At 39.1% G+C, this 26,558-nt stretch overlaps 2 protein-coding genes across 4 annotated transcripts in view; one reads left to right on the top strand and one right to left on the bottom strand.

Moving 5' to 3' along the window:
* The window catches only part of SAXO2 (stabilizer of axonemal microtubules 2), a 30,435-nt gene extending 26,190 nt beyond the window's left edge, over nt 1-4,245 (top strand). Inside the window, exon 4 of the mRNA XM_027852071.1 lies at nt 2,363-4,245. Coding sequence (XP_027707872.1) covers nt 2,363-3,306 — 944 coding nt within the window. The 3' untranslated portion in view covers nt 3,307-4,245. The remainder of the gene's footprint in view (nt 1-2,362) is intronic.
* A 5,520-nt stretch (nt 4,246-9,765) lies between these two features.
* The window catches only part of ADAMTSL3 (ADAMTS like 3), a 578,319-nt gene continuing 561,526 nt past the window's right edge, over nt 9,766-26,558 (bottom strand). For all 3 annotated transcript variants that reach the window (XM_027851959.1, XM_027851956.1, XM_027851957.1), the window contains exons 29-30: nt 13,300-13,514; nt 9,766-11,877 (exon numbers count right to left, since the gene is read on the bottom strand). In XM_027851959.1, the coding sequence (XP_027707760.1) occupies nt 11,768-11,877; nt 13,300-13,514 (325 nt within the window). In that variant the 3' untranslated portion in view covers nt 9,766-11,767. The remainder of the gene's footprint in view (nt 11,878-13,299; nt 13,515-26,558) is intronic.

Below are 26,558 nucleotides of genomic sequence, written 5' to 3'. Positions count from 1 at the left end.
ATAAGCTATGTGAAGAATGTCATGTAAGGGGTTAGAGTGGAGATGGGAAGATGGGAGATGGGAAGAAGATACAGTAGCCCAGGAAAGTGGTAATGAGGGCTGGTACTAGGGTCTAAGAGAAGGAGCAGTTCGAGAAATAAGTAGAGAAAATTGATCTACATATCTAGGCTTCATCTGCCTTTTCAGCCCCAGTCCCACATCTCCAAGTGACTTCTGGACAGCTCTATTTGCTGATTTCATGAAGTTTAGAAGTAAAGGAGATCTGGGTAAGGTGGAAAGGTCAAGGGAAGGTCTTTTTGGTTTTGTTCTGTTTTGGTTTTTTTTGTTTTTCGTTTTGTTTTGTTTTGTTTTAGTACTGAACATGTTTGTAGGCAGGTATAAGGGAGCCAATGGAGGAGTCAAGATGCATGAAAGAGAAGGGATGATTGGATGAGTCAATGTCATGGAGGAGGCAGAAAGGCTGAGATCAAGGGTACAGAGAGAGTAAGCTAGATGGCTTCTTTCCTTGAGACAGGAGGGAAGGAGAGAGAAATGAGTGACCATGTGGAAAAGTTCTGAGAAAGATAGTTGAGAGTTTCCATTTCATTTTAAATCTCAGGGAAGTAGAGGGCTAGGCCATCTGATTTGGCACATTTAGGCCCCTAAGGAGAGAGAAAAGGTTTGTAGTAATTGTGACAGTGGGGAAATGAGACAGGTAATCAATGAGTAGAAAATTGACATAAATTTTATCCTAAGTGTATAATATTACATACTAGTCAGCAATTTTAGGGACATCCCCCCATTCACTTTCTTACCTCTCCCTTCTCCTTTCAGGCAAAGATAATAAACTATGAGTAGTTAAAAATGCAAGTAAATGTAAAATCATTTTACATGGGGAGAGATCTATAAGTAGAAATGGCTTATTTAGTATTAAATCTGCCACCTGTTATTTCTTATTAACATTATAATTATATATACATATATTTAGAAAGAAAATATGATACATATCTATCAAAACATCAAGATTCTATCTAGATATCATCTATGGCTAAAACCCCTTTACTAATACATAGTACCATAGCTTCTCATGGGATATTTTCAGAATTGAATACTAATACTAATTCATTTATATAGCTCTTTACAAAATATTTTCCTTACCACCACCTTGTGAGGTAGTAGGTAGTACAATAATTAGTTACCTAGATTTATTAATGAGGAAAGTGAGAGGCTCAGAGAGAGTCAATGAATCATTACCCAGGGAAACACAGATAGCAAGTAGAAGGATTTGAGACTCAAACCTAGCTCTTCTGAGTTCAAGCTGAAAGCTTTTTCTACCGCACCATGGTAATGCCTAACATTTTGTTGTAAATTTTCTCTGTTGAATTTTCTAGGGTCTATATAAATAACATCAGTGTTGAGTTTTCATGATGTGAGGTACAGTTAGATCCTCCCCTCTTCCTCTTCTTCCTCCTTCTCCTCCTCCTCCTTCTTCTTCCTCCTCCTCCTCTTTCTCTTCCACTCTCTCTTTCTCTCTCTCAAACACACATGCACACATTCTGTCTGACACATTGGATAAAAAGCAAAAGTTTTGGATTCAATTTCTTTAAGGTGGGATTTCCTTCGAGTTCCCTGCCTCCTTCCCTAAAACTCTCTTTTTAGAGGCAGCTTTTGGAAAGCACCTCCTTCCCACCCCCCACTACTAGCAGCCCACCCCCAGCAAGACCAAAGGAGCGCCAGCCTTTAATATTCTAGATGTTGAGACATGAGACAAACATAAGCACGTACAATGTGATATCACAGAAAAAGAGGAAGGGACCAGTGAGAATTGACTTTGACTCAGGCATCTATCAGGGAGTTTGGGGCAGGGGGAAAGTAAGAGAGGAACTAGAGGAAGGAAAAGATTTATCCAGGAGAGAAGACTTGTTCTTAATGTGAGTTCCAATTCCAGGTCTATAGTTTGAAGAAACTATTAATTCCTGGACACATTGGATAGTAATTGATCACCCTACAAATATTTACTAAGTACATACTATATTTAAGGCTAGGCATTATGGAAGATACAAATATGTACAATAACATTTCCATTACTCGCAAGGAGCTTATTATCAAATTGAGGAGACAAGACATGAATGCATACATGTGAAAAGTTAAATAATACAAGAAAAAAATTAGTCCAATAAGATAAGTAATGTTACAAGGCAATTTGTGGTTAGTTGCCAAATGAATAAATGTTACAGGGAATAGAAGCTAGAAGTTGATCAGATTTCTAAAGACAGGAGGATTATTAGCAGTGACAGAAGGGAGTGATATTAATAGAGCAATTATTTAAGAATCAATGTCTTTGAATTTTCATTTTATGCTTAAAGGCTTTCTTATCTTAAAGATGATTTCAGACCTTGGAATATTGAGAAAAGTGAACTTGCTAAACATCTGCCTACAGAGAAATCTACATTTCAGGATGACTTAAGTCCTCAAAAGCTACGTCCTAGGTCAAACTTTAAACCTTTGAACCTACTCTCTCATTCTGCTATTCCCTTTAATGCTATTACAAGCCATCGCTCATCATACGTGCCTCACCAGCTAGAACCCAAATTTATAAGACCAAAAGAAGTTTACAAGCCAAACAATGAACTCTTTGATGATTTAACAACCCACCGCCATGCCTACAAAGGCCTTTTTGGAGAACCTGCAAAGATTTGTAGACCTACAATTGCCAAGGTGGCAAAAAATGCTCCATTTAGGGAAAACACAGAATTCCGGGATAATTTTCAGTCATGGGAAACTCCGTTGCCCAAGGTTCGAAAGTTAACAGAGGATGTTCCCTCAACAGGTCACATGGAGCAAAATAGCAAAATCCAACAAGATAATATTTCAACTCACATGACCACAGGGGCTCCCAAAAAGCAAGTTTATTCACGTATCACTAAGTTTCCTTTTCAAGCAAGAAGCACCACGAAAGATGATTTCAAACTATGGGACAAACCATGTCAGCTAGGAATGATTAAGCCCAACAATCAGATTCCCAATCCATCTGGGAAGTTTGAAGGCTTGACCACTTTTAGATCACATTATATACCACATGAGTTAATTCCAACACTGAGTTTCAAACCTGTCCCCATTCTCTGTCACAGCTCTGAACCATTTGATGATACAACAGTGTACTCTACACAGTATACAGCAAAGATACAGGAGACGTGCCCAGCTAGCTATACTTCCCCTCCAGGATATACATTTGAAAATACCAATTCCCATGGTCACAAATTATTCCGCAAGAATATTCCTTCAAGGAAGGACTTTTCCCCATTAGTTGATAAGGTTTCCCAATAAATGGATTTTATGAGATGCTAGATTTCCTAGGCTGATAGACCTATGAGAATCAAAACATTTTAATTAGTTGATAAAGAGAAAAATCTTTCTGGAAGATTGATCTTATGAAGGATTCATAGTAAAATGTTTGAACTGGATTTTTTTTTAACCTAAGGAAATTTGAAGATCTGTCAAGAGAGATCAATGTATCTGTTGATACAATTACTTCAGTAGGTCTGTGATTGAACTAGTATGGCTACTCCTTCCACCAAAGCTAATCATAACCCCTTCATGCCTTAGGAGACAGTTCTTCCTAAGTTGCTATGTCCAAAAAAATCATCAATAAGTTACCACTCCTCTGCTTATGAGTATTTTTTAACTTAGCCAGGCTGATCCCTTAGAAGACAGGCTGGTCATTGACAGGATTGTACCCATAGCCTTTCTAGCTTGGTTGACACCTGCCAAAGCTTGTGTTCCACTAGCATAGCCTCTAAGAACCCAGGATCACCTCTTTGACATCAGGAGGCATTGACATCATAAGAGTAGGGTACTAAAAGAGCCTAATGCAATTAACATTGATATTTTAGACCATTTTTCTTGACAGTGGACTTATAAGAATTTTACTATGTGTATTCCCAGTGTAACTTATTATTCCTAACATACAGTTTGACAACTGGTCTTCATTCTGTGATCCTATACAATCATAACATTTTTATGTGTAAATGATGTAGTCGGGTGTCCAGCTGTTTAGTCATTAATGTCAATCTGCTTATGAAATATAGTAATTCAGCACACAGTAAATGAAACTCAAATCAAATTTGGCCTATAAAGTACGATTCTTAATATAAATTACACTTTTGGAGACTCAAGTAGTTCATGGTCATTCATATGCTTATGCTAATTTATTAAGTATTTTTAGATTTTTTTTTCCAATACAGGCATATTCCACATTATGTTGCCCCAACCAAGATCATGTTGTAATAATGATAACTTACATTTTATATATAGCAGATGCTTAATAAATACTTATCAAATAACTGAATACAGTGTTTTATAATGTACAAAGTGCTTTATAACAATTCTGTTAATTATGTAGTATGACTATTATTATTATTATTACTTCCATTTTACAGATGAGGAAACCAAGGTGTAGAGAGATTAATCACTTACCTGGTCATAGCTACTGCATTCTCTCACCTTCATACCTTTGCTCAGGCCATTTCTTAGGCCTGAAATGACCTCATTTCCCATGTTTGCCTTTTGAACTAACTACCCCTGCATACCCCCACAAAATGCCTCATCATCCAAGAAGTTTACAGTGATTGAATAAATTTGGCAATAACCTTTCCCCTTCAACTTCTCCATAATACTGTTGTGTAATTGTCTCATGCATTATGGGCCATCTGGGTTGAAGTCCTTATCTTCCTACTAGACTGTAATTTCCATGGGTTTAAGGATCATCTTTTATCTACACTTTTTGTCTCCCTTGGCATCTAGCACAATACCCTGCCCCAAATAGGTGCTTCCTTTTATTGAATGTTGGAGGCAGAAGAATAAACCTAAGTCTGCTATTCCAAAACTGGTGCTCTTACCATCCTATTGCCTCTCACGTTGACCGTATAACCACATCCCACCTCCCAAATATCTGATCCATGCCAAAATCAACCCAACTTAGCCTGTGCCTTGGATGGTCCCGGCTCATCTTTCTTTGCCCAGGAGCCTCAGCTTAATCCACTCCAGCAGCTGAGACTCCACTCAGCTCTCTTTCTACAGAACTGCCCCCAGTTTTTGTTTTGTTTTTGCTCTTAAAGGGAAAGAGTGAATAAAGGACATTAAGGGATAGTGTATCTGAATATCAAAGAATCTTGAATACAGCTTCTGAAATACTGTAGTATTCATTTTTACCAGAGTGCCATACAATTTGTCTTTCCAGAGTAATTAATGAAAGGTAACATAACCTAAGGCAGAGAATCTGTGGAGGCCACATGCGAAGTGCTTAATTAACAATTCATTCTCTTCACTAAGGCAAGATGAAGTAGGGCATAATGGATAAACATTGCATCTAGTCCCACATTTAATGCATTGGAATGCATAATGCATATAACTCTGGACAAGTCATTTAACATATTGGAGTCTTTTTTTCCTTATCTATAAAACAGAGATACTATTATCAGCCCTGACTACCTCAGCAGGTTGTTTTAAGGATCAAGTGAGAAAATGGATAGGAAGTCATACAATTGCATTTCAAGGATCTCTCCACCATAGCAGATCACAGCCCCTCTAAACCAGAGTAGGCCATCTTCAGGAGCAGCAAAGGGTAAACAAATGCCTTAACTGGTGGTTAGCCTATTGGTGGTCAGCCTTTCCTAGGTTACTTAATCTGACTTCTAGATGACAAGCATATAGTACATTGAGAGGCCCATACATTTTGGTATGACCTATCAGAGTTTATGTTTTGCTTCACGCACTTTGAGAATTCAGAAATTTGACTTAATTCAATAAACATTTATTAAGTGCCTGCTATACATCAAGCACTGAGCTAAAAGCTGGGGGATACAAAAAGAGGCAAAAGACAATCCCTGCCTTCTAGAAGCTTACAATCTAATGGGTTCTCATCTACTCCATGATGAAACTTTGGAGCACCTCTATGGAGGATAAAATTGTAAGGCATTAAATTATACTACCTCTATTCCACAGTCATTCAGTTCAATTTAACAAATACTAAATAAACACTCCCTACATAATGAATTCACAGGTCCAAACTTTAAAAAGATATGTTAATGTATTGTGTGCTAGGCAATGGGAATGCAAAGATAGATTTTAAGTAGATCTTGCTTTCAAGCTGCTTGCAATCTCGTAAGAGAAAATCAGAATTATCTGTGTGATTTTGGACAATACATTTCATCTCGCTGGACACTAGATGTTAGATCATAGGTCTAGAGACAGAAGGGACATCTAAGTAGCTCAATGGATACAGTACCTGCCTAGAGTCAAGAAGATAAGTCTTCCCAAACTCAAATCCTGCCTCAGACACATACTAGCTGTATGACCCTAGGCAAGTCACTTAACCCTGTTTGCCTCAGTTTCCTCATCTGTAAAATGAGCTGGAGGAGAAATCTCCAATATCTCTGCCAAGAAAACCCCAAATGGGGTCACAAAGAGTCGGGCATGACTGAACAATAACAGAGATATCCAGTTAGTCCGTCTTCCTCCTTTTAGAGATGATGCAACTGAGGCCAAAGGAGGTTAAGTGATTTGCCCAGAGTCAGACAGGCAGTGTCACTGGTGGAATTTGTACCTAGGTCTTCTGACTCCAAAACCAGTGTCCTTTCTCTGGTGCCTCGCTTCTTCCACAAAGGCCCCGTATTTCTGTAAAAGGTCTTCTGTTATCTGTAAAATGAAGAGTCTGAGCTAGTAGTAGATCTCTAATATTCCAGTTCCAAATGTCTGAGGCTGTGAGTTGTGAAACAAAGGAGGGAGAGACAGATGCAAGGGGAAAGTCCAGGAAAAGGACAGAGGAATCTGCTGAGGGAGAGATTACTTTGACTTGGGGTGAGGGAGGTGTTCCTTCCTGTTTTCTTTAAGAAAGGGGTTGATAATGCTGTTTGCTTTCTATCTACTTCTTAAGTACATCACAAAGATTACAGAGCAACTGGTCCAAGTTTTCCTTGATTTCCCAAATAGGAACTTCTCAGCATAGAGTGGAGAGAATGCTTTTGCCTCTAGAAATTCAAAAGTTGCTTAAGAGAACTATTTCACTGGGAGTGGAGTATAGGAGATTAAGCAGTGAAAGAAGTCTGCATAAATGCTGTTTGCTGAAGACCAAGTGAAGCATGATGAATTGAGGCATTGAAAGTGTGCAGGATTTGGAACCAAGGGGAGACCTGGCTTTGTATCTTGCCTCTTGACTCCAACTAGCTCTGTGACCATGTGTGAGAGTCTCTGTGCTTCATGTAACTATAAAAATGGGGATAATATCTATCACATTTAGCACACAGAGCTGTTATAAAGCTCAAATGAAAAAATATTGCAAGATTTCCTTGGTATAGAAATGTCAGTTGTTATGGTTATGACTACTATGGAAAATTATAAAAGATGTATCAACAAAGACTAATTGCTCAAAGTCTTCAGAGTACTTGGGGAGGTGGGGTTAGATACGTTCTGCTTGGACTGGTGGAAGTTCCCAGGTTCCCCTATAAGTAACAACAGTAGCCAGATGTAATATACAATCATAGTAACAGACTTGGAGTCATAAAATCTAGGATTATGCCTGGACATCATCTCCTTCCCACACTCTGCCTCCTCCTTTAGTTCAGCAATAAAATACATGCTTAAAAAAAAAAAAGGAAAGGAAAAAGGATTCTGCTAGTATATAGAGTAGCAAGAATTAGTAGTAGATGAGATATTTCCTTAATTTCCTACAGAAATATAGAAGTTCCTGAAGTGAATTTTAGCTTCCTTTTATTGTATCTACATTAAATCTATATTAAATATGTATCAATTTGAGGCTTGAAATATACCAGTCACATACTTTTTAGATTGAAAACTTGTTATTAAATTGTGATTAATTTTACTAACATGAATTTAAATTTGTATGCATGATTGTAAAATTATGAACAGCACTTAAAACATCATCTCTATGTAGTATCAAATGATAAAAAAAAAAAAGGACTTCCATCTTTCCCTAAAAAATAATCTCATTTTGGGGAAAAGTGATGTAAAGTAACTGACTATATATATGAGGTGAGCAGCCTTCTCTCATATGAATTCTGATTATGTAAGTCAGAAAGAATTGAAAAACCCCTAGTTATTTTTCCCACTTTGAGGTTTGGATATGTCATTAGTAATCTGGTAATGCGTCTCTTTTTGAATGTTCTTTATGACATATTTAGCAGCTCAGAGAACACAAGAGAGACCTCTTTATCAAGGTTCCTTCAACTTTACTTTTGTCAATATGGTTTCATTAATGTATTTGTTTGGTGTGCAAAGACTGTTTTAATCTCTCATATGGGAAAATCAAGGACAAAGATCAAATGAGAAGATGTGGATGGATTGCAATCTGTACTGAAAGAAGGAATACCCTATATGGATGAGGTCAGAGATGCACTGATATACGGAAGCATGTCAATGTTGATTTCACAAAATTATATTTTTCGTGCTTCAGGGATGCATTTTAACAAAAGAGGAGGGGAATGAAGAATACTACTCAAATTGGATAATAGGATTATCCTCAACATAATAGGTGGTCCTAGTAGTTTTTAAAAAGTGGTCCTGGGAAATGATGTTTATGAAAGACATTATGTAAAATGTCACAGAAATGAACCCATTTGTCACTGCATGATGGTCCAACAGCTGGGGAATCAGGAGAAATGGATTCAAGTCCAGCTAACTCTTCTATTGACTTTTGGCATTATGGTGGACTTTGCCTTTTAGAGTCTTATTTTCCTTACCTGTAAAAAGGTTGGACTAGATAATTTCTAAGATCTCTTTTTGTTTACCATTCCATAGATCAAGAGTATTTCTCCCCATCATTAACAGACCTTATAAAATAGTAAGATAAACACTGGAAACCAGTGTCAAGAAGTGTGTTTCCAATTTAATAAAATAATCCTTTTCTTTATTCTGTTTTAACAGAATTCAGTGTTAAGTGCACTTATGGCCTGGATAATCATTGATGAAGTATATGCATTTTTGGAAGCCTACTTAAACTATAGTATTATCTTTCCATGTTCAGTATACATTTGGGGATAGGGTTTGGGATCAACATCAAAGACTTCCCAAAATGAGTGACAACAGGTTTTATGTGCAGCAATCCTTTAGTACACGGTTATAATAGAACCATAATGCACCTATTTACAAAGAAAACATAACAAAAACTGAGTCATCACCAGGACATGGTAAACGTGGTCATTGCTCTGATTCTAGGCATTGGAGTGTTTCTCTTTTTTTTTTCTTCCCCTCTCCCAACAACAGACAACAAATGTAATTAGCCAGGTGAAGAAGATGGCTCCCCTAGTTTGGACAAAAGGTATCTTGAGGCTTACATACATATAGATATAGATAGATAGATATATCTATAAATGTGTGTGTATATAAATATGTGTGTGTGTGTGTATGTGGCATGGGTACATCTCAGTCCATTAACTTTCCTCTTCTTCCTTCTCGCCAAGGCCCCTCCTTCCTTCCACATGTCCTACCCCCAACCCAGGTTGTATGGTATCTGTAACTCCTTTTTGCCACTTCCCAATTGCCTTGGATATTCATTTTAATACCATTTCACCTGTGTTAAAGATGCTTTGGATGGATGGGGGAGGTGGAGAGTTGGAGGCACACATTATGATTTGCTGTAAGATTGTCCTTCCCTCCCCCCACCCCCCCGGAAGGTCTTGGGCCCTGAACACCTTAGGGATGGCCTGGATATCCCCATGCAGAGAGGCCACAAGAGAAGCCACAAAAAGAAATGCTCTCCATAAATGATGGTGCAGCTGAATAATCAAAGTCAATTTTATTTCTGAATTACTGAAGCGGTTTTTATGAAAGATATATAGTGAACACTTCTTGTTACTGTAACAGTAGTCAATACACTACACAGGCATGTCACTTTGATGGGAATAAACACAGTTTCCTTATTGCAAGAATATACTCAACCCAACCCAGAGGGTATAATAGAACAAGAAATGCTTAATGTTAACTCTTAAAGTTTAAATACAAATATGAAGTAATTTAATATGAATTCTTGGTAATAAGAAAAATATATGTTCCATAATCTTTATTACACACTGTACAAAACAAAATATTGCACTTTAAGAATCATACAATAAATATATACAAAAGTTATCTTACAAATGTTTTTTGTCCTTTTAATTTAAAAACCTGTTTCAACAGTCAAGACCCATTACTGATTAAAAAAAAAAAAGCTTGTCATCTGGAGTATCCTCTCCCACACAGCCACCAAATGCTGTGCCTTCTAAGCCCTTGGGATACAGTAGTGCTCATCTCAGTTTCAGTGATGCTAACAATTATGGCCTGGGAGACCTGTGGCTTTCCAAATTACAATGTGCCAATTCTGGGACTGCTCCTGTCCTCCAAGAAACCAAAAGCCAAAATGTATGTCCCCTGTTGGTCATTGAGGCAAGAAACAGTGAGATGTGCTTCCCCCTCAGATTTCATCATTGCTACAAATGGGTAAAATATTGCATGTAAACAGAGCAGCTGTGGCACCTTCCTCAGACTGCCAGGACATCCAAATGCTGAATCCTTAATTCTTTTTTCTCTCCCCTCTATCCCCTGCCCCTCACTTTTTTTTTGGTCAACCAAGCTTAGAATTGGCAATACATATAGGAAGATGGTAGAGAAGTCTTTCAATGTTAGGTTTAGAGTTTATAATGTGCAAGCTTGAGTTCCTTTTTTGAGTGATTGGAAGCTCAATGTGTATGAAAATAATCAATGGCTTCACTATTAAGATTCCTATTTAGAATGCCACTTCCTTATTATTTTGATTCAAGATTGAAAAAAATATAAAATACTGAGGAATGATATTTGACACAGACTGGGCCAGATAAGGCTTAGATTTCCTATCTGGTCATGTGCAAGAGAATAGTGCTTACCAAAGTGTCATTCACAGCTCTTCTAAGGAAGTGTTGAGTCTAATTCAAAGTCAGTAGAGAAGACTAAGCAGAGCTTTCCTCTGATCATATTTCAATGTGAGTGGAAGAGGATAGGAACCAAGCCAAGCAGCGCCTCCTCTGATTAAAAAAATACAAATTTCTGCAGTGGAAAATGGCAAGACTGTCAGGAATGCTCTTTCTCATTTGGTACATAAACACTGGTTAGGGATGTGAGATGCTCTCCCACACCGTGTATCCAGCCACCAGCCAATCTTGAGAAAACTTGTCCTGAGAGTTTGCCTCATAGTCCAATCTTAAAGCCAGCTATGAAAAATACAATCAATGACACAACCACCACCTTAACAGCTACTGGCCAGAGCATCTGAAATTTCAGTACCTTGTAAATTCCAAAAAAACACTAAAAATAGGAAGTTGAGAAACAGTCATCAGATGCTGCACTTCCCAAGTCTTCAGGATGTATTAATCTACTATGATTTCCTACAAATCACAGGAAGTGAGCAGTATGTGATGCACTGGTGATAATAGTGTTTTCCCAATTACAATCACGTAACAAGGGCCTATTCAGTTCAACGGATTATGTGCTATGGTGTTTTAAATTCTGGAACAGCAACAACAACAACAACAAAAAAAAAACCTTAAGTGTTAAAAGTTCACCATGGAAATGTTGATCAAGGAAAAAGAACCCCAAAATTATGGAAAAAATTCCACTCTATAAAATTCTAACTGTGGTGTTTCTGCATCAACATCCATTTTACTTTTAAGCCTGGAGTCTTACACTGAATACATACTTTGGAACCAGCTACATGCAAAGAACTTCCTCCTCTTCATAGCAGCACCATGAACTCTGCACAGAGCTATGCTTCTTGACAAGACTGGCAACACCTTTGTTTGTAGAGGTCTATTGAGCACAAGTTTAGATGCTTTATAAACGTACAGTAGTGAGTTGTGTCCTTGCATTCTCCTTCTGAAAAAATAACAATTGATTAATTAGCTGGATTTATTAAATATTTTATTTTATTTTGGGTGCAGGCCTATGTTCTCATCAGCATCAACAATTCCCAATGTAGAAGCTCTCTTCAGGGATGCAGCTTGGCAGCAACAAATTTACAGACTTAATTGTCTGGGAAATCTAGAGGCTAATTGACCTACTTAGGGTCAATACAGTTAGTATGTGTCAGAGGAAAGGCTTAAACATAGGTGTTCTACTATACCACACTGCCGCTCAATGGGGAACATTTTCATGAACAATGTGTTCATTTTAATTAAAGGTATTAATAGGCAATGTGGCACAAAGGATATGGAGCTAGATTTGAATCCAGAGAGACCTACATTCAAATTCTGCCTCTGACACATTCTGACTGTGACCCTGAGCAAGTCATAATCTCTCAGTGCTCTAGGCAACTCTCTTAAACCAAACATTTCAGAGAAGGTGTGGACCCCCATTAGTTGAGGCAGTTTCTTAACCTGAGACTTCCCCAAGTCAGTGAAATCACAAGTCTAGTTCATATTCCTATCCCTATCCCTATCCTTATCCCTATGTGCACTTAGTAGTGTGATTTATTATTAAATAATAAATGCATAATTGATAAATAAGCCACACATTAAAAAACTCTAGTTCTAAAGGGTTGTATTTCTACAAACCTTTCAACTAACTAAACGCAGAATAAACATAATTAAACTCTCTAGTTACAAGTCCATATGGTGGTCATTGGTACTTTAAAGTACTGACAAAATACTTTACCTCTGCAGTGACCTGAATTCCAGGCCTCTTTTAGTTAAAAAAGATTCTGTTTAATGGCCACATCTTACTTCTTTGGTTGCTGCAGTGAACAATTAATTATGCTGGCACTTATAGCAGTCTCTTCAAAGCTGACACACCTTCTCAGAGCTGGGAATGGAGGTTTTAGGAAAGCCTGGCCGTAGTTGGTAGTAAAACCGAACACCAAAGAATAAATGCTAGTGAACCAGACATGCCTTGAGGATTTATGCAGGATTTTTTTTCCTCCAAAGAGGTTGAAGTCTGGCCTGGAGCCAAAATAGTCAGTCCCCCTCATTACATTTTAATGGATAGGAAACAACAAGTAAATCAATTGATTGACAAAAGATAAAAAAAAAAAAGTGAATGGATGGTAGCCTTAGAGGGGAAGGCTCAAGCAGCTTTAAGATGTATTATACATTATCTTGGGAATCCTTACAGAGAGAAAAGGCACTACTTTCTATCAAGCCACTCAAATCATCTTCAACCCCCAAAGCCAACTACCATAATAACCATAGAGTAGCAAGTAGGAGTCAAACTATGGATGACTTAATAACAAGTCATTATGTGCTCTTCACACTCACTACACCATTTTGAGGACTATGAAAAGTACTTAAAATGGGTACATACTACCACAGGAAGTGACACTGCAGTGCTTCCAGGTCACTGGTCTCTGTCTAGAACCGCAGTGATGAACCTCCACAGGCCGGCTGCTTTTTCGGTGTATGCATTCTACTCTCCGGGATTGAAATCCATTGCCACAGGCTGCTGTGCAGGGCTTCCAAGGGCCTGTGCGCCAATATACATCACATGGCTCAGAGGAGCAGTTTCTCCGCAGGTTGGATCTAAAGGGGAAAAAAAGTAGGAGAATTAGGGAGGTTTGGCGGAGGAGGAAGAGTGAGCACTTTCTGGAACACTGTTTTAGCTTAAAACTACTTGGTAATCCAGACACTTAAACCCCCCCTCCCCAATTTTTTTTTTTAAAGTTGTGATAATTAGGATAGGAATTCAACTGACATTTGCCTTGGTGCTACCTCTGAAAATAAAGGTTCTTTCTGTAAGGAAATGAAATTGTCAGGTGAGTGTTTTCTCTACTCAAGGAAACAAAACTTTGTTTTCAAATATCCTGCATTTACTATATTCTACCCAATTCACCTCCAACTTCCTCAGATAAAACAATGACATGATGTAGTTGGGCAAAGGGCAGGAAGAGGAAATAGAATCTAATCTAACAAAAATATCAAAGATTCAAAGGAAGAAGAGATAGAGGGAGGTAAGGAAAGCAAACCCAAGTAGATTAATGAACACCTCAGAAGCAAATATCAATTGTACCCATTTCAAGGTAGGGATTGGGGATGGGGAGCAAGAATCTTCTGCTTAGATGTCAGAATGAGGCATGGAGTCCTCCAGTTGTAAGGTGAAATGGATTATTGGCTAGGGATCTAGGGAGGTCAAAAGTAGGGTTCCAGATAGAGGAAATAAGGAAGAGAGCTAAGGACTTGCTCTAAAGAGGTAAAAAAAAAAAAAAAAAAAAGACCTCTACTCTCTTCTCCACTGACTTTCATGAGACTCTACTATTGAGAGAAATTAATATACTATTATATTAATTATTAATCATGGTCCACCCGTTTTCCTTCTATTTTCTGTGAAGGGCCAATTCCTGTTAAGGTCAGTCAGTCCCTGAAAGGCATGGCTGATTAATGAGATTGCTCTTAGCCCTCAAGGAACATGCTTGTTAATTTGGGTGGGATTCTACCCATCTAAGAGTCTGAGAGAAATGATTATTAATAACCAATGAGTATGGAAGATCTAGAGTTTCCCTCGAGGTGGGGAAGCCCATTGTGCTCTACCCTGGTTTGGGTGGGGATAAATTCTTTGAATAGATTGCCCAAGGTGGGGGCAATTTAGAAGTAAATGACAAAATCAAAGTTCATTAGAATAGGTCCAGCCCCTTACTGTAATATTCATTCCAATCAGAGCTAATTACCACCCTCAGGAACACCCTGCCCCTCTTCCAAGGGCATATGAGCCATGAGCTTCCACCCACGATTGTCTTTGGCATTTGAAAGTATACTGATCTCTTTTATTACTAAAATGATTAACTAGATTGACTAGAAATTGTCTCTTGAACTTTTAAAAAGTCACAAGTCCTAATTTCTGTTTATTTAGAGTACAGTCTGGTGGAGCCCTTACCCTGAGAGAGGGAACCTCTGTCCTTGATCCCTTCCATTAGAGTTTGAGGTGACCCAGCTTGTGAAGGAGAAAACTAGCCAGAGAAGTCTGGATGGAGATGGCTTTCCTTTGCCCAGATTGCTGGAGGCTGCTGAGTCTCACCATGAAGCCATGTTCTCAGCAGGAGGAGCTGAAGACTTTTAGTCCACTTCCTCATTAAATGTCCACCAATCAGGGTTGATTTTCACTTGTGAGGGGAATTCCCTTTCATAAGGGATTTAAGGTATTTCAGGGTTTCCCTTGGTGTCTTTGGTTACTGAGAGAAACCATTGACAGTCAATTTATTGATTGCAGGCTAGCCTAATGAATAAATTGATTATCAATTACCCAGAAACTCTGTCCCTCAGGGTTTTCATTCATGTCACTATCCTGATTCTCTTCTTACCACTCTGTTGTCCTGTTTCCTTCATTGGGTCTTTTTTCTCTTTTCACCCTTCATAGGATTTTCACAAAGTTTTGTCTTTGGCGCTTTTTTTTTCTTTCTAAGCAATCTTCTTTAGCAATCCCATTCATTCCCTTGGTTTTATCCAACACCCTTTCATGTGGATGGATTACAGATCTCTCTCTTCAGTCCCCATGTCTATTGTGTTCTCCAGTCCTGCCTCTCATTTCCAACTTCACCTGAATAAAATCTCAAACTAAAATCATATGAGTTTCCTTTACCTCAGATCAACTTTTATTTTTTTCAGTCTCTCAGTAATACCAATACAATCAATCAACAAATATTTACTAAGTTCTTACTATATGCCAGGCACTGGGCTGGGCTAGTTGATGAAAATATCAAAAAATTATAACTGTTTTTATAATAAATTCCTGCCCATAAGGTGTTAAGGACCGTTAAGGGGTCTCCTGAATTTGTCTTTTTGAGTTGCCATATTTTCCAGAAACATGGGACCCAGAGCATGCAGGAGGCCCTGAATGTATCAAGAACAAACACTGCCCTACCCCCAAAACAGCTGACATAATTTGTTGTTTGCATCCCAAACTGGACTCCCTCTATATCCTTGGGAGTCAAGATGGGCACCTGTCATTCTGTACTTGTGCAGCTAGGACCCTTGCAGATAAGGAGACCATCACATCTTCATGGTTTAGCAGTTCCCAAGGGAAAAGAATGTGGCTCCTCCCCTTTGGGAGGGGTTTTGTCCTCTTCCCACCTTTACTGTACCTTTCCCCCTCCCATGCCATACCCCTTCAGCTAGGGATTTCTGGTTAGTAGAGATTTACTCCTTCCTTTGCCCTGTTTTTATAAAGATGCAAATTTCTGTATGTATTGTGAACTCTTTGGGTTCCACATACCTGTTCATTTCTCTTGCACTAAACCTATTTTTCACCTAAATATTGTGAATTGGGACTGCCTGTTGACAACAGAGCTTACCTTCTAAAAAAGGAGGCAGCATGTAAATAAATAGGAATATACAAATCAATGGAGTGGATCAGGAGTGTCGAACAAATAACTTACTCCCCTCTTTGCACTGTCTGATCTTTGGACCTTGGCCAGCCTGCTGCTCCTCAAACATGATTCTCTGTTTCTCGTCTTCGCACCTTCGTATTCTTGCTACTCCTCAGGCCTAGCACACTGCACCTTCACCTCTCTCTCCCTCTCAGTTTCCTAGACTTTCTTCAAGACTTGCCTCAAATCCCACCATCTGTAGGAGGTGTTTTCTGCTCCTTCCCAGCTAGTACTAGTTAATGTCTTTCCCTTTCAGTTTCCCTTCATCTACTCTGCATGGATCTTACATGCACCTAATTACTTACATGTTGTCTCTCCCACTAAAATATGAGCCCTGAGTGCTTAGGGCAGTGCGTGCTATATAGTAAGAGCTTAATAAATACTTAAAAATAATTAATTAATTTTATTTTTAATTTATGGAATAAAACAAGCATTTCCATAACATAGTATAATAAAATAATTATATACAACATACTATATTTTATATTATTATTAAATATTATATATAATAAAATAATTATGTATAAAATATATGATAGTATAATTTGCACAAAACTGTGCAAATCTATTATTTACAACTTGCTATTCCCTTTAAATATACAATAAAGTTAACAGGTAAATTCTTTTTTTTCCTTCCCCCACCCTAGAGATGGCTAGCATTAGGCACACATATGTATATATGTGAAATCATTCTATATATACTTCTATTTATCAATTCTTTCTCTGGATGAAGTTAGCATTTTCCTTCTTATGACTTTCATAGTTAATTTGGGTATTTATAATGGTAAAAATGACTTAGTTGCTCAAAGTTGTTCTGCTGTTAATGTACACAACGTTCTCTTGGCTCTGCTCATTTTGTTCTTTAGTATTTCCTTCAAGTCTATCCATCTTTTTCTAAGATTATCAAGCTCTTCATTTCTTATGACACAGTCGTATTCCATCACGATCACATACCACAACTTGTTCAGGCTGAACAAAATAAGTACTTCTTGACTCACTGCCTGGTAAAAACTAATATTTATAACTGAAAGCTCTGTTAACAACAGACTATTTCAGACAGGACAGTGAAAGGCCTTGAGATCATGCCATATGAAGATGAATAGAAGGAACTGGGCATGTTTGGCCTGGCGAAGAGAAACAAGTTGGGGAAAGGAATGGTCATGAAAACTGCCTTTAAACAGCGGTCATGTGGAAGAGGGATTAGACATTTTCTGCTTGGCCACATATTGTGGATCCGAAAACAATGGTAAGAAAAAACTTCCTAATAATCAGAGCTACCCAAAATGAAATGGGATGTGGCATTGAGGGGTAGTGAGAAGGATACCCTTCACTTGAGATCTCTAGGCAAAAGCCGGATGACCACTTGTCAAAGATGTCATTGAAGAGGAAACTAAGATACTACAAGTTTAAGTGATTTGCCCAAGGTCACAGCAATAATAAGAATCTTTGGTGAGATCTGAACTAAATGTTCTCGATTCCAGGTTTACTGTCTTGGCCACTATACCATGCCGTCTCTCTAGTGTAGTCTGGGTTTGAGGGCCTTAGAGTTTCCTTTTAATTTTGAGATTCTGTGATTCAAAATCCCATCTGAAAATGATATAAATTGTTTATGAGAAGCTTTGGCTGTAAAGAGAAGTTAAATTTCATAAATAATGCTTCAAACGGTTTGAAAATACTATTTTCAAGAAGGGATATTTCTTTCTTGTTTCTTTATCTTTGAAATGGAAAGTTACCTCCTTCCGACTAGAAAAAGGAAGTTTTGGGATTTCGCCTCAGAGTGTAGAGGTACCCTATGTGGTTGTAATTTTTCTTTCCCTGATTCAGCCTTGTGAGGAGAGAGGATGGGAGAGTCAGAGGGAACCACAGTCTAAGCAGGCCATACTGATATCCAAAGGGCAAAGAAATCCAAACCCCAGAAGTAAGATGAAATGCTGAGTATAAAGATGGAAAATGTGCTTCTTTGAGCTGTGAAGTTTTCATCAGGTAATTAGGTGTGGAAATGCAAATTCAACTCTATAACAAAGACCTACTATTTTTACTGAGAGGTACTAGGCTTGTAATTCCAACACACGCCACAAGGTGGTGCCTGGAATCTAATTTTATCTGTCCAGTGATCATTGGTGATAGTAATAATTTGGCATCTCCAAATATATGCTCTTTGATTTGAACTGCATCCTCTGGCCCAGTAATAAAGGCATATCTTAAGAAAAGAAAAGGACCATTTATTTCATGTGCATAAAGAACTCCCAGGGAAGAAAATTCTCCCTATCAATGGAAGTCAGTACCTTCTCGGCATCTTTCAGAATTGCTTACAGCCTTGAGAGAATAAGTGATTTCTCCAAGGTCACACGGCCAGTCTGTATCAGAGAAGAGGCTTAAACCCAGATCTTCCAGGCTTCAAGACCAGCTCTCTACCCACCATACCATACTTCCTCTTTGGATAACTAACAGAAAGGAGGAATTAAGGGAACATATTTCTTTAAAGGCATTTTCTTTATAAAAAAACCCACACAATTAATTAAATGCTAATTACTTCACTTTCTGACTTGTAGAGGGCACAGTTTAAAAAAATGCAACACTTATATGGGCATTTGGTACCTTTTCTTACTGAATTCAATTGTGTAGTAATTACTGCTTAAGTTTATTTTAACCATTTCTTCCTATTCTTAAGAAACCTTTTAACTGATGCCTTTTTGGGTGTTACTTAGTTAAAGTTTCTGGGTGGCTTGTGGACTCTTTGTTCCCCATTCTTCCTTTGCCTACTTTGAAGCTTTGAACAATCTGGGTTTGGCATCAAAACTATCTGCTTTGAGCCAGTTCAGCCATGAGAAGCCTTTAATCAGCCTGAGTCTTCTAATCACTGCTGTCAAGATCCTCTTTGTGTGAATTTTGCCAATTGGAGAATCAGGAAATTTGGAAGCTGGAAGAAGTCTTTGAGGTCATCGAGCTCTACTTCCCAACCAAATGCAAGAATCCCTCAGACAAAATCCCTGACTGATGCTTGGACGTCCTCCACTAGAGGTAGCACATTTGGTGAATGGGGCAGCTTTCTATGGAGCCCTTTAGTCAAAGTTATTGTAGACCTTCTAACCATGGTGTGTCCACTGGAGCAATGCAGAATACTTTTACTGCCTCTTCCTAATGAGAGCCCATCAAATATTCTAAGACAGTTATCATGTCCCAAGCAAAATACTGCATGGATGTCATCTATATCCCACGTCATGTAGTTTCTCTTCTGGATTCTGGCTGCCTTTCTATTTATTTATTCGTGTTCTTCTAGCAACTGATTGCATAGCGAATAAAGTGCTGTACTTAAGAGTCAGGAAGACCAGAATTCAAACACTTATTAGTGTGACCCTGGGCAAGTCACTCAACCTCTGCAGAGCCTCAGTTTCCTGAACTGTAAAATGAAGATAATAATAGAACTTATCTCCCAGGATTGTTGTGAGGATCAAAAGAGATAATATATGTAAAAGCGCTTAGCACAGTGCCTGGCACATAGTAGGCTCTTTCTAAATGCTAATTCCTTCCCTTTTTCTTTCCCTTCTTGAAATCTTATGTCCAACTTGAACCTAATACTTCAAATGTGGTCAGATCAGTGGCAGATCAGTGGCAGAATACAGGGATCATTGCCAAGATCTGGATGCTATCATGAACATAGTTTGAGACAGTGTGGGCTTTTTTTCTTTTTTTAAAGCAGCCACATCATACTTTCTGTTTATGTTGAACTTGTGGTTAAACTTCTCAGGTCTCTTTCACGTGAACTACTCCCAAGCTAGGTCTCTTCCCATCCCATACTTGTGCCATATCTATATCTATATCTATATCTATATCTATATCTATATCTATATCTATCTATATATATATACACATATATATGTCAGAGATTATGAGCTATGGGAACCCTTAGTGGAGTAGGTCCAGCAGGACAAGGTGATGATAGCTAGCACCTGAAGGCCTCAGTGACCTTGTGCATGGAGATGGAGTATTTGAGGTACTGTGTGCCCAAGATCTAGAGAGGTGATGTTTTATTGCTACTTTTCTTACTGCATTATATCATTAAATGCTTTTTTGGTTTGAATTACTCTGGCCCAGGAATAAAGGCAAACACCTTGGTGGGGCCTTGTGAGCTATGGGTTTGAGTGGATGCAGACCCACAAAGTATGTGGAATCTGGGGACCCGGGTGTGAGTTGGGTGAGGAGCACCCAGCTGCCATGTACCCTATTAGCTTTCCCTTCCAATTTCTCATTCAGTGCCTGTGGCATGCTACTCAAGATTTCAGTTCAAGTTGACACCAATCCTCTAATTGGCACTCTTTAGATAAGTTCACAAGTTTACCATCATCTAGTACATACTTCTCCAGCTTATCTATTTGGGGGCAGTGGATCATGGTGGGAACAGGGTCCTGATCAACCAACTAGAAAAAATAATAACAATGGCTAACATTTATATGGTACCTTAAGGTTTGGAAAGCTCTTTATATGTGTTAGCTCACTTGAACCTCACAACTTTTGGAGGCTGGTACTATTATTCCCATTTTATAGATGATAGAACAGTCTCAGAGAGTTTGAATAACTTGCTTAGGGTCATGCAGCTAGGAACTATCTAAGGCCAGAGTCTAACAATGGATCCATTGTGCTATCTAGTTGCCCCAGCCATAGCCACTCTCAAGGACTAAACTTGGAACCCTCCTCACCTCAGAACCTACTTCCAAGCATGGAGGCTATACCTATCTTACATGAGCCAATCAATCAACATTTATTAAATGCCTACTACTGGCAAGGTACTGTGCCAGGGATACAAGACAAAAATGAAAGAGTCCCTGTCGTCAAAGAACTTACACTCATTTTAACAAAACCTTCTGAGAAAACAATGCCTTAGTCTCCTGTCGCCAAGTGCCTACCGGGAGGCCAACTTAGACACCAAAGCTCCTGCTCAAGTAACAAGAGTGTGCCCCTAGCCCCAGTCTCTTTCAGATAATGGATGTGGAGGCCTCGTGTCTCAGAACCTAATGTCACATGTAAAGGCAATACCTACACCTTCCCTACTCCAATGAACCCAGGTAACAGGTTTAGCTGACTATGAACATAGATAAGCCAAAGGAAAAAGGGATTCAAAGACAGAGTAGAATTAAAATATAAAGTCCTTGAGGGCCAGGACTGTTGTTGATTTTCTTTTGTCTCTGCAGTGCTTAGCAATGTGCCTGGAATGTACTAGGTACTTAATAAATGGCTTGGTGATTGGTTAAGTACAGTACACAGGTATGTACGGCCAAATGTAGGGTCAAGATTGTGATGGGAAGAAGGACAATGATCTAGGAGAAGTGAAGGTCCCTCTGAGAAGGTCACCTTAGCCTTTGATACCCTCTGGCACCCAGGCATCAGGCCTCTCTCTGTTTGATCTCCAACCTTGGTCTCACTGCCATGACCTTGTTAGGGTTCAGATTCTTAGATTCTAGTTATTATTAAGAACCCAGTACATGCAAAGTGTATGAAGCATCTCCGGAGAATCATCCCTTGTTTGGGATGTCAGAAACGGCACTGAGTGTGATTTTGCCAATCCAAATACTCAGACCAATAATCCCACTGCATCAACTACAGTGATATGCTGGCAAATATTTAACAATAGGCTCTCCAAAAAAGCAGGACAAATATTTACATTTAATCTACATTATTAACATTTTCTCTATTACTTTCATAAGTCTAGAAATCTACAAAACAAATCAAGCCCTGATTTGTATCATTCGATGATTTCTGAGAAGTAAATGCTCACATAGAAATTCAATAATTGGCTCTCAGGAGCCAGTCTGAGCTGGCTCCATCATACCAACCCACTACTTTCTTCAGGAATGGAGCGAGATGAATAGGCTGATAGTGCCTATCCTTATCACAAGATCCTAGAGAGTAGGCATCCCAGTCAACTGGTGCTTCCTCCACTCTCTCCCACCCTCTTCCCTATGATTCAGCCACTGCCTGCTGAGGCTTTCTCTGCGATCACTCCTGTTCTCTCATCCCTACCCCTCTTATCCTCAGCCTTTCCCTGTCCCTCTCCTTCTCTGCCCTCTCCTTCCATTGTGCCTTCTGTAGCACCCTCATCCCATTATTTAGTTTACAATCTTTCCTTCATCTTCTGCTTCTTCCTTCACACTGCTTCATGGAACCTCAGCTCCCTCTGAAAGACAAGGCATTGCTGACCACCTTCTGTAGTCCTGGCTGCTCCTCCTCTCAAACCTCCAGACACTCTGAGCTAGGAAGAGAAGGAAACCTTCTCTTTGCTGCTCATGAGAACCTGAAGAACCTTGCTCTGGCACCATCACTCATCACTCAGCACCATCCTTGTGGTGTACTACATTTGTCTAACTCGTTCTGAGCGAGGTCCCAAACTGGCCTCCGGATCTCTCTACCTTTTCTCAAGAAGTTTAGTACCTGGTTCACAGTCTTCCTTTCTACTCCAACTCTTGCCCTCCTGCTTAGCATATTTAGGGATTTTAAGATACACACTGATATTCCTCCTCAAACCCCTGGTCTCCTACTTAAAAAACGCCTCGACTTTCATGGACTGCATCTCCACCTCACTCCAGACACAGGCCAGGCTGCACATTAGATCTCACCATCACCCGCAGTTGCGCTCTCTCCAGGGGCTATGAAATCCCTTCTCATCAGAGCTGTAATGATTCCAACTCTCTGTTTCATTTCTCCTAAATTTATTCTTTGTTATCACAATGTATGTTCATTTACTCCAGTCTACCTATCACCTCTTCTCTGACCAGATAACTGTATACTAGTAGTGCTCATTCAAAAGGCATTTATTAAGGTTCCAGAGGAGAAAGCGAGGCTGGTGACTTTGCACAGCCCTCCCTCACTTAAATCCAATTCACTTGCATGTCGTGGCACCAGCTCCCTGATGCATTTGTTATGTGACAGGCACTGTGCTAAGCACAGAGGATAAAAAAAAAATGACAAAAACAGTCACTACCCTCAAAGAGTTTACATTCTAATTCTGCTCTTATTCCTTTGTCCTACTGCTCTTCATAAACCAGCTAAAGCCTGTGTTTGGGTTACCCATTCTCCCCCCCTCCTCCATCTGTTCCTATTCTCATGCTGCTGAATGCTGCCAGAAGTACACGTAACCACACCACTACATATTTACACAATCTGACTTCAGTCGAACCCTCATTGCTATGTGACAATTCACTTATTCTTCCTTTATCGATTCTCTCACATGCCCTCCTATGTGAAGGTTTGGCTATGACAATCCACCTATCCTTGAGCCCCCTAATGCCACCCTTCCACCACTTCCTCTCAGCAGAACTCCAGACTGTATTTTATGGAGACAAATCCCTCTGCTGTAAGCACACTGCAGCTTTTGATACTCTCTTTAATAACTCTCTCTTTCTCTGGCTTATGTGGTATAGCTTTCTCCCTGTCTTCTCTCATGAGGACCAGAACCCTGACAAGTTTGTTGGGTCCATTGGACTTATCTTTCTTTACCTCACCTCTGGGTAGCTCAAACAGTTTAATCAGGTGAAAAGACCACTACTCTCAAGGCTCAGAAGAGCCTGTGAGATGCTGGAAAGGCATTCAGTGTTAAGGCAACCTGAAGGCTTTCAGTTTAAATAGTGAAGGCATGGACCCATCTTGGAAAAAAGAGAACTCCAAGACCTGAATTCTAGGTGAGTTAGAAAGAAGTATTCTAATCAAGCCAGAGGACAAGATCAATGTCAGGTTTGACTTGTAACTGTTAAAAAAAATTAAGAACTAGTCACAAAGGTATATGTATTAAACATGTACTAAATGCTTATTGTGGAAAGCACAATGCTAGGTGCTAAGTGACAATGCAGAGGATACAAAGGTTAAGTTTTAAAAATAGTGCTCTTTCTAGGTGTTTACAGTCTAGGAGGTGGAAAACAAGATAATGTATACAACTAAGTGTAATACAAAACAGAATTTAAGTATATACAAAAGGCTTAAATTTAGAGGAGATAGACTTTCACTTTCAGGCCTAGGAAAGTCCAAGAAACATTACATGAAGCTTCCATTTTAAATTGGATCCTTGGCTTTTCAAGTTCAGAATTTTAATTTTATCTATTCATTGAGGTTTGATTTTCTGGAAAGAATCTTTCCTTCATCTTGTAGCTAATACTTATATGTTTATAATGTCTACTGTACTGCTGAATAGTTGTGCTCCTCTATTTTAATAAAAAGTTATATTTTTGTAAAAACAAAAAAGAATAATGATTGGTGCTCTATATTGATGTCACTTAAGTCCTGGACTATTTCAGAACTGAATCATCAGTTGTAACAGTTATCCTGTTTTGCCATTAGATGGCGACTGTGCATCAGGTCAGCTTACATAGAAACTATTTTCAAGCTGTTCCATTAAAAGTAGGCACTTAAAATTTTAAAAGCCAGACATATTCACACTCTCATTAAGAACAACTTTATGTTAACAAAACACATGCTGCTGAGACTAGCTCTTAATATATGCAATTACAATTTCCTTCAGGGCAATTATCTAAGGAATTAGGAATCCAAGTGCCGTCAGGTTCCTCTCCCCTATTATAACTATTCCTCTAGTTTACAATCAGGGCAGCTGGTAGCACCACAGTGCACAGAGTGCCGGGTCGGAAGTCAGGAAGACGCATCTTCCAGAGTTCAAATCTGGCCTCAGATACTTACTCGCTGGGCGACCCTGGGCAAATCATTTGACCCTGTTTGCCTCAGCTAGAGAAGGAAGTGGTAAACCACTCCAGTATCTTTGCCAAGAAAACTCCAAATGGGGTCACAGACTCAGACAGGTAAACAACAAAAAACTTACAATCTACCAGGCAACGATAATGTCCATGTAATTATACTTACGTATCCCCATTGAAGCTCATGCCTTTGAAAATATACTGCCACAAAGGACTGGTGTTCTTGCTTATTAGGACAAGTTCATAACTATCTCTCAGTAAAAGCCAAGCCTCTACCTGTTCGTGCTGGCAGGAGAATACTATCATAGACTTAGAGCTTGAAGGTACCTTAAAAGCAAGGGTGATAGCTTGGGAAAGCCACTTGTTAAATTTTCAATGCAAGCATTTCACACCTCAGAAACTGGCAAATGCTAAAAATCACAGTTTGATTTACTGTTTTGTTGATTATCTAGACTTAAGAAAGTAACGGAGAAAATGTTAACAATGCAGATTAAACTTAAAAGTGAGTCCTACTTTTTGGAGAACTGGTTGTTTAACATTTACCAGCATACCTCTGATTAAAAGGCATCTAAACAAAAATCCTCCTACTAAAGATAAGGAAAATGAGGCCCAAAGAGTTTAAGTAGTTTGTTCAAAGTATGTAGTAAGGAGCAGTAGGTCTTTGACTTCAAATGCAATAATCTTTTCACTATGTCATGTCCCTTCTAATTTCTTAATATTGGCTTTGCAATTGTCTTCTTCTACTCAAATATAATCTACATATCTTCTCTGCTTCTCACTAATCAACAGCAGGGGACATGAATCCAAAGTATGAGATGCTTTTGATTCCTTAAGTATTTCCCCCACCTATCCACTCTGTTCTTCTGTTGTACACAACTACCAGGGTGGGGAATCTGCAGCCTTCAGGTTCCCCGCCCCTGAGCTAGACCATACGGTCATAAATACGTCCAACTGTGACATTCACTGTTACTTTATAGGTTTGGCTTTCTAGGTCAGTTCTAAAGAGACTAATTGAGTTTTCTCCTAAGAACTTTGCTTGCCTTTAAAACAAGTTAACTGTATGGTACCAGACACTGGGGATACTGGCAAAGGAAAAGGGAAGAGCTGTGCACCTGAGAGGCTACATGGGAACTCGGCAGCTTTCAGCTATAGATAAATCCCTGGGCACCTTCAGAAGTATCAAGACGTCCCTTAACGATGGTGCTTGAGAGGAGGCATGGTAGATGAGACAATTCCCTATATGAATGACATCAGTGCAAAGATCCCTGGTGTGAACAAGAGAGGGAGAGAGAAAGAATATGGAAGGTACGATTATGAGTCATTATGAGATTAGGGAAGTAGCTTTATATATGGCAGAGAGAGTGGCAAAGTATGCAGCAACCATATGTTGAGTGGCTCTACCGTAGGAGAGTGAACTTGGACAGGATGGGACGTGACAGTACCAAAGGAAGCAGTCTCGTATGCACTTAAGACTAGGGAAGATGAAGTGGGTGATGAAACTTAGGGTGAGGGTG

The sequence above is a fragment of the Vombatus ursinus genome, unplaced genomic scaffold, assembly GCF_900497805.2.
Source record: "Vombatus ursinus unplaced genomic scaffold, bare-nosed wombat genome assembly UNPS02009205.1, whole genome shotgun sequence".
NCBI lineage: Eukaryota > Metazoa > Chordata > Mammalia > Diprotodontia > Vombatidae > Vombatus > Vombatus ursinus.
This window is presented reverse-complemented; position numbering and strand designations above follow the sequence as displayed.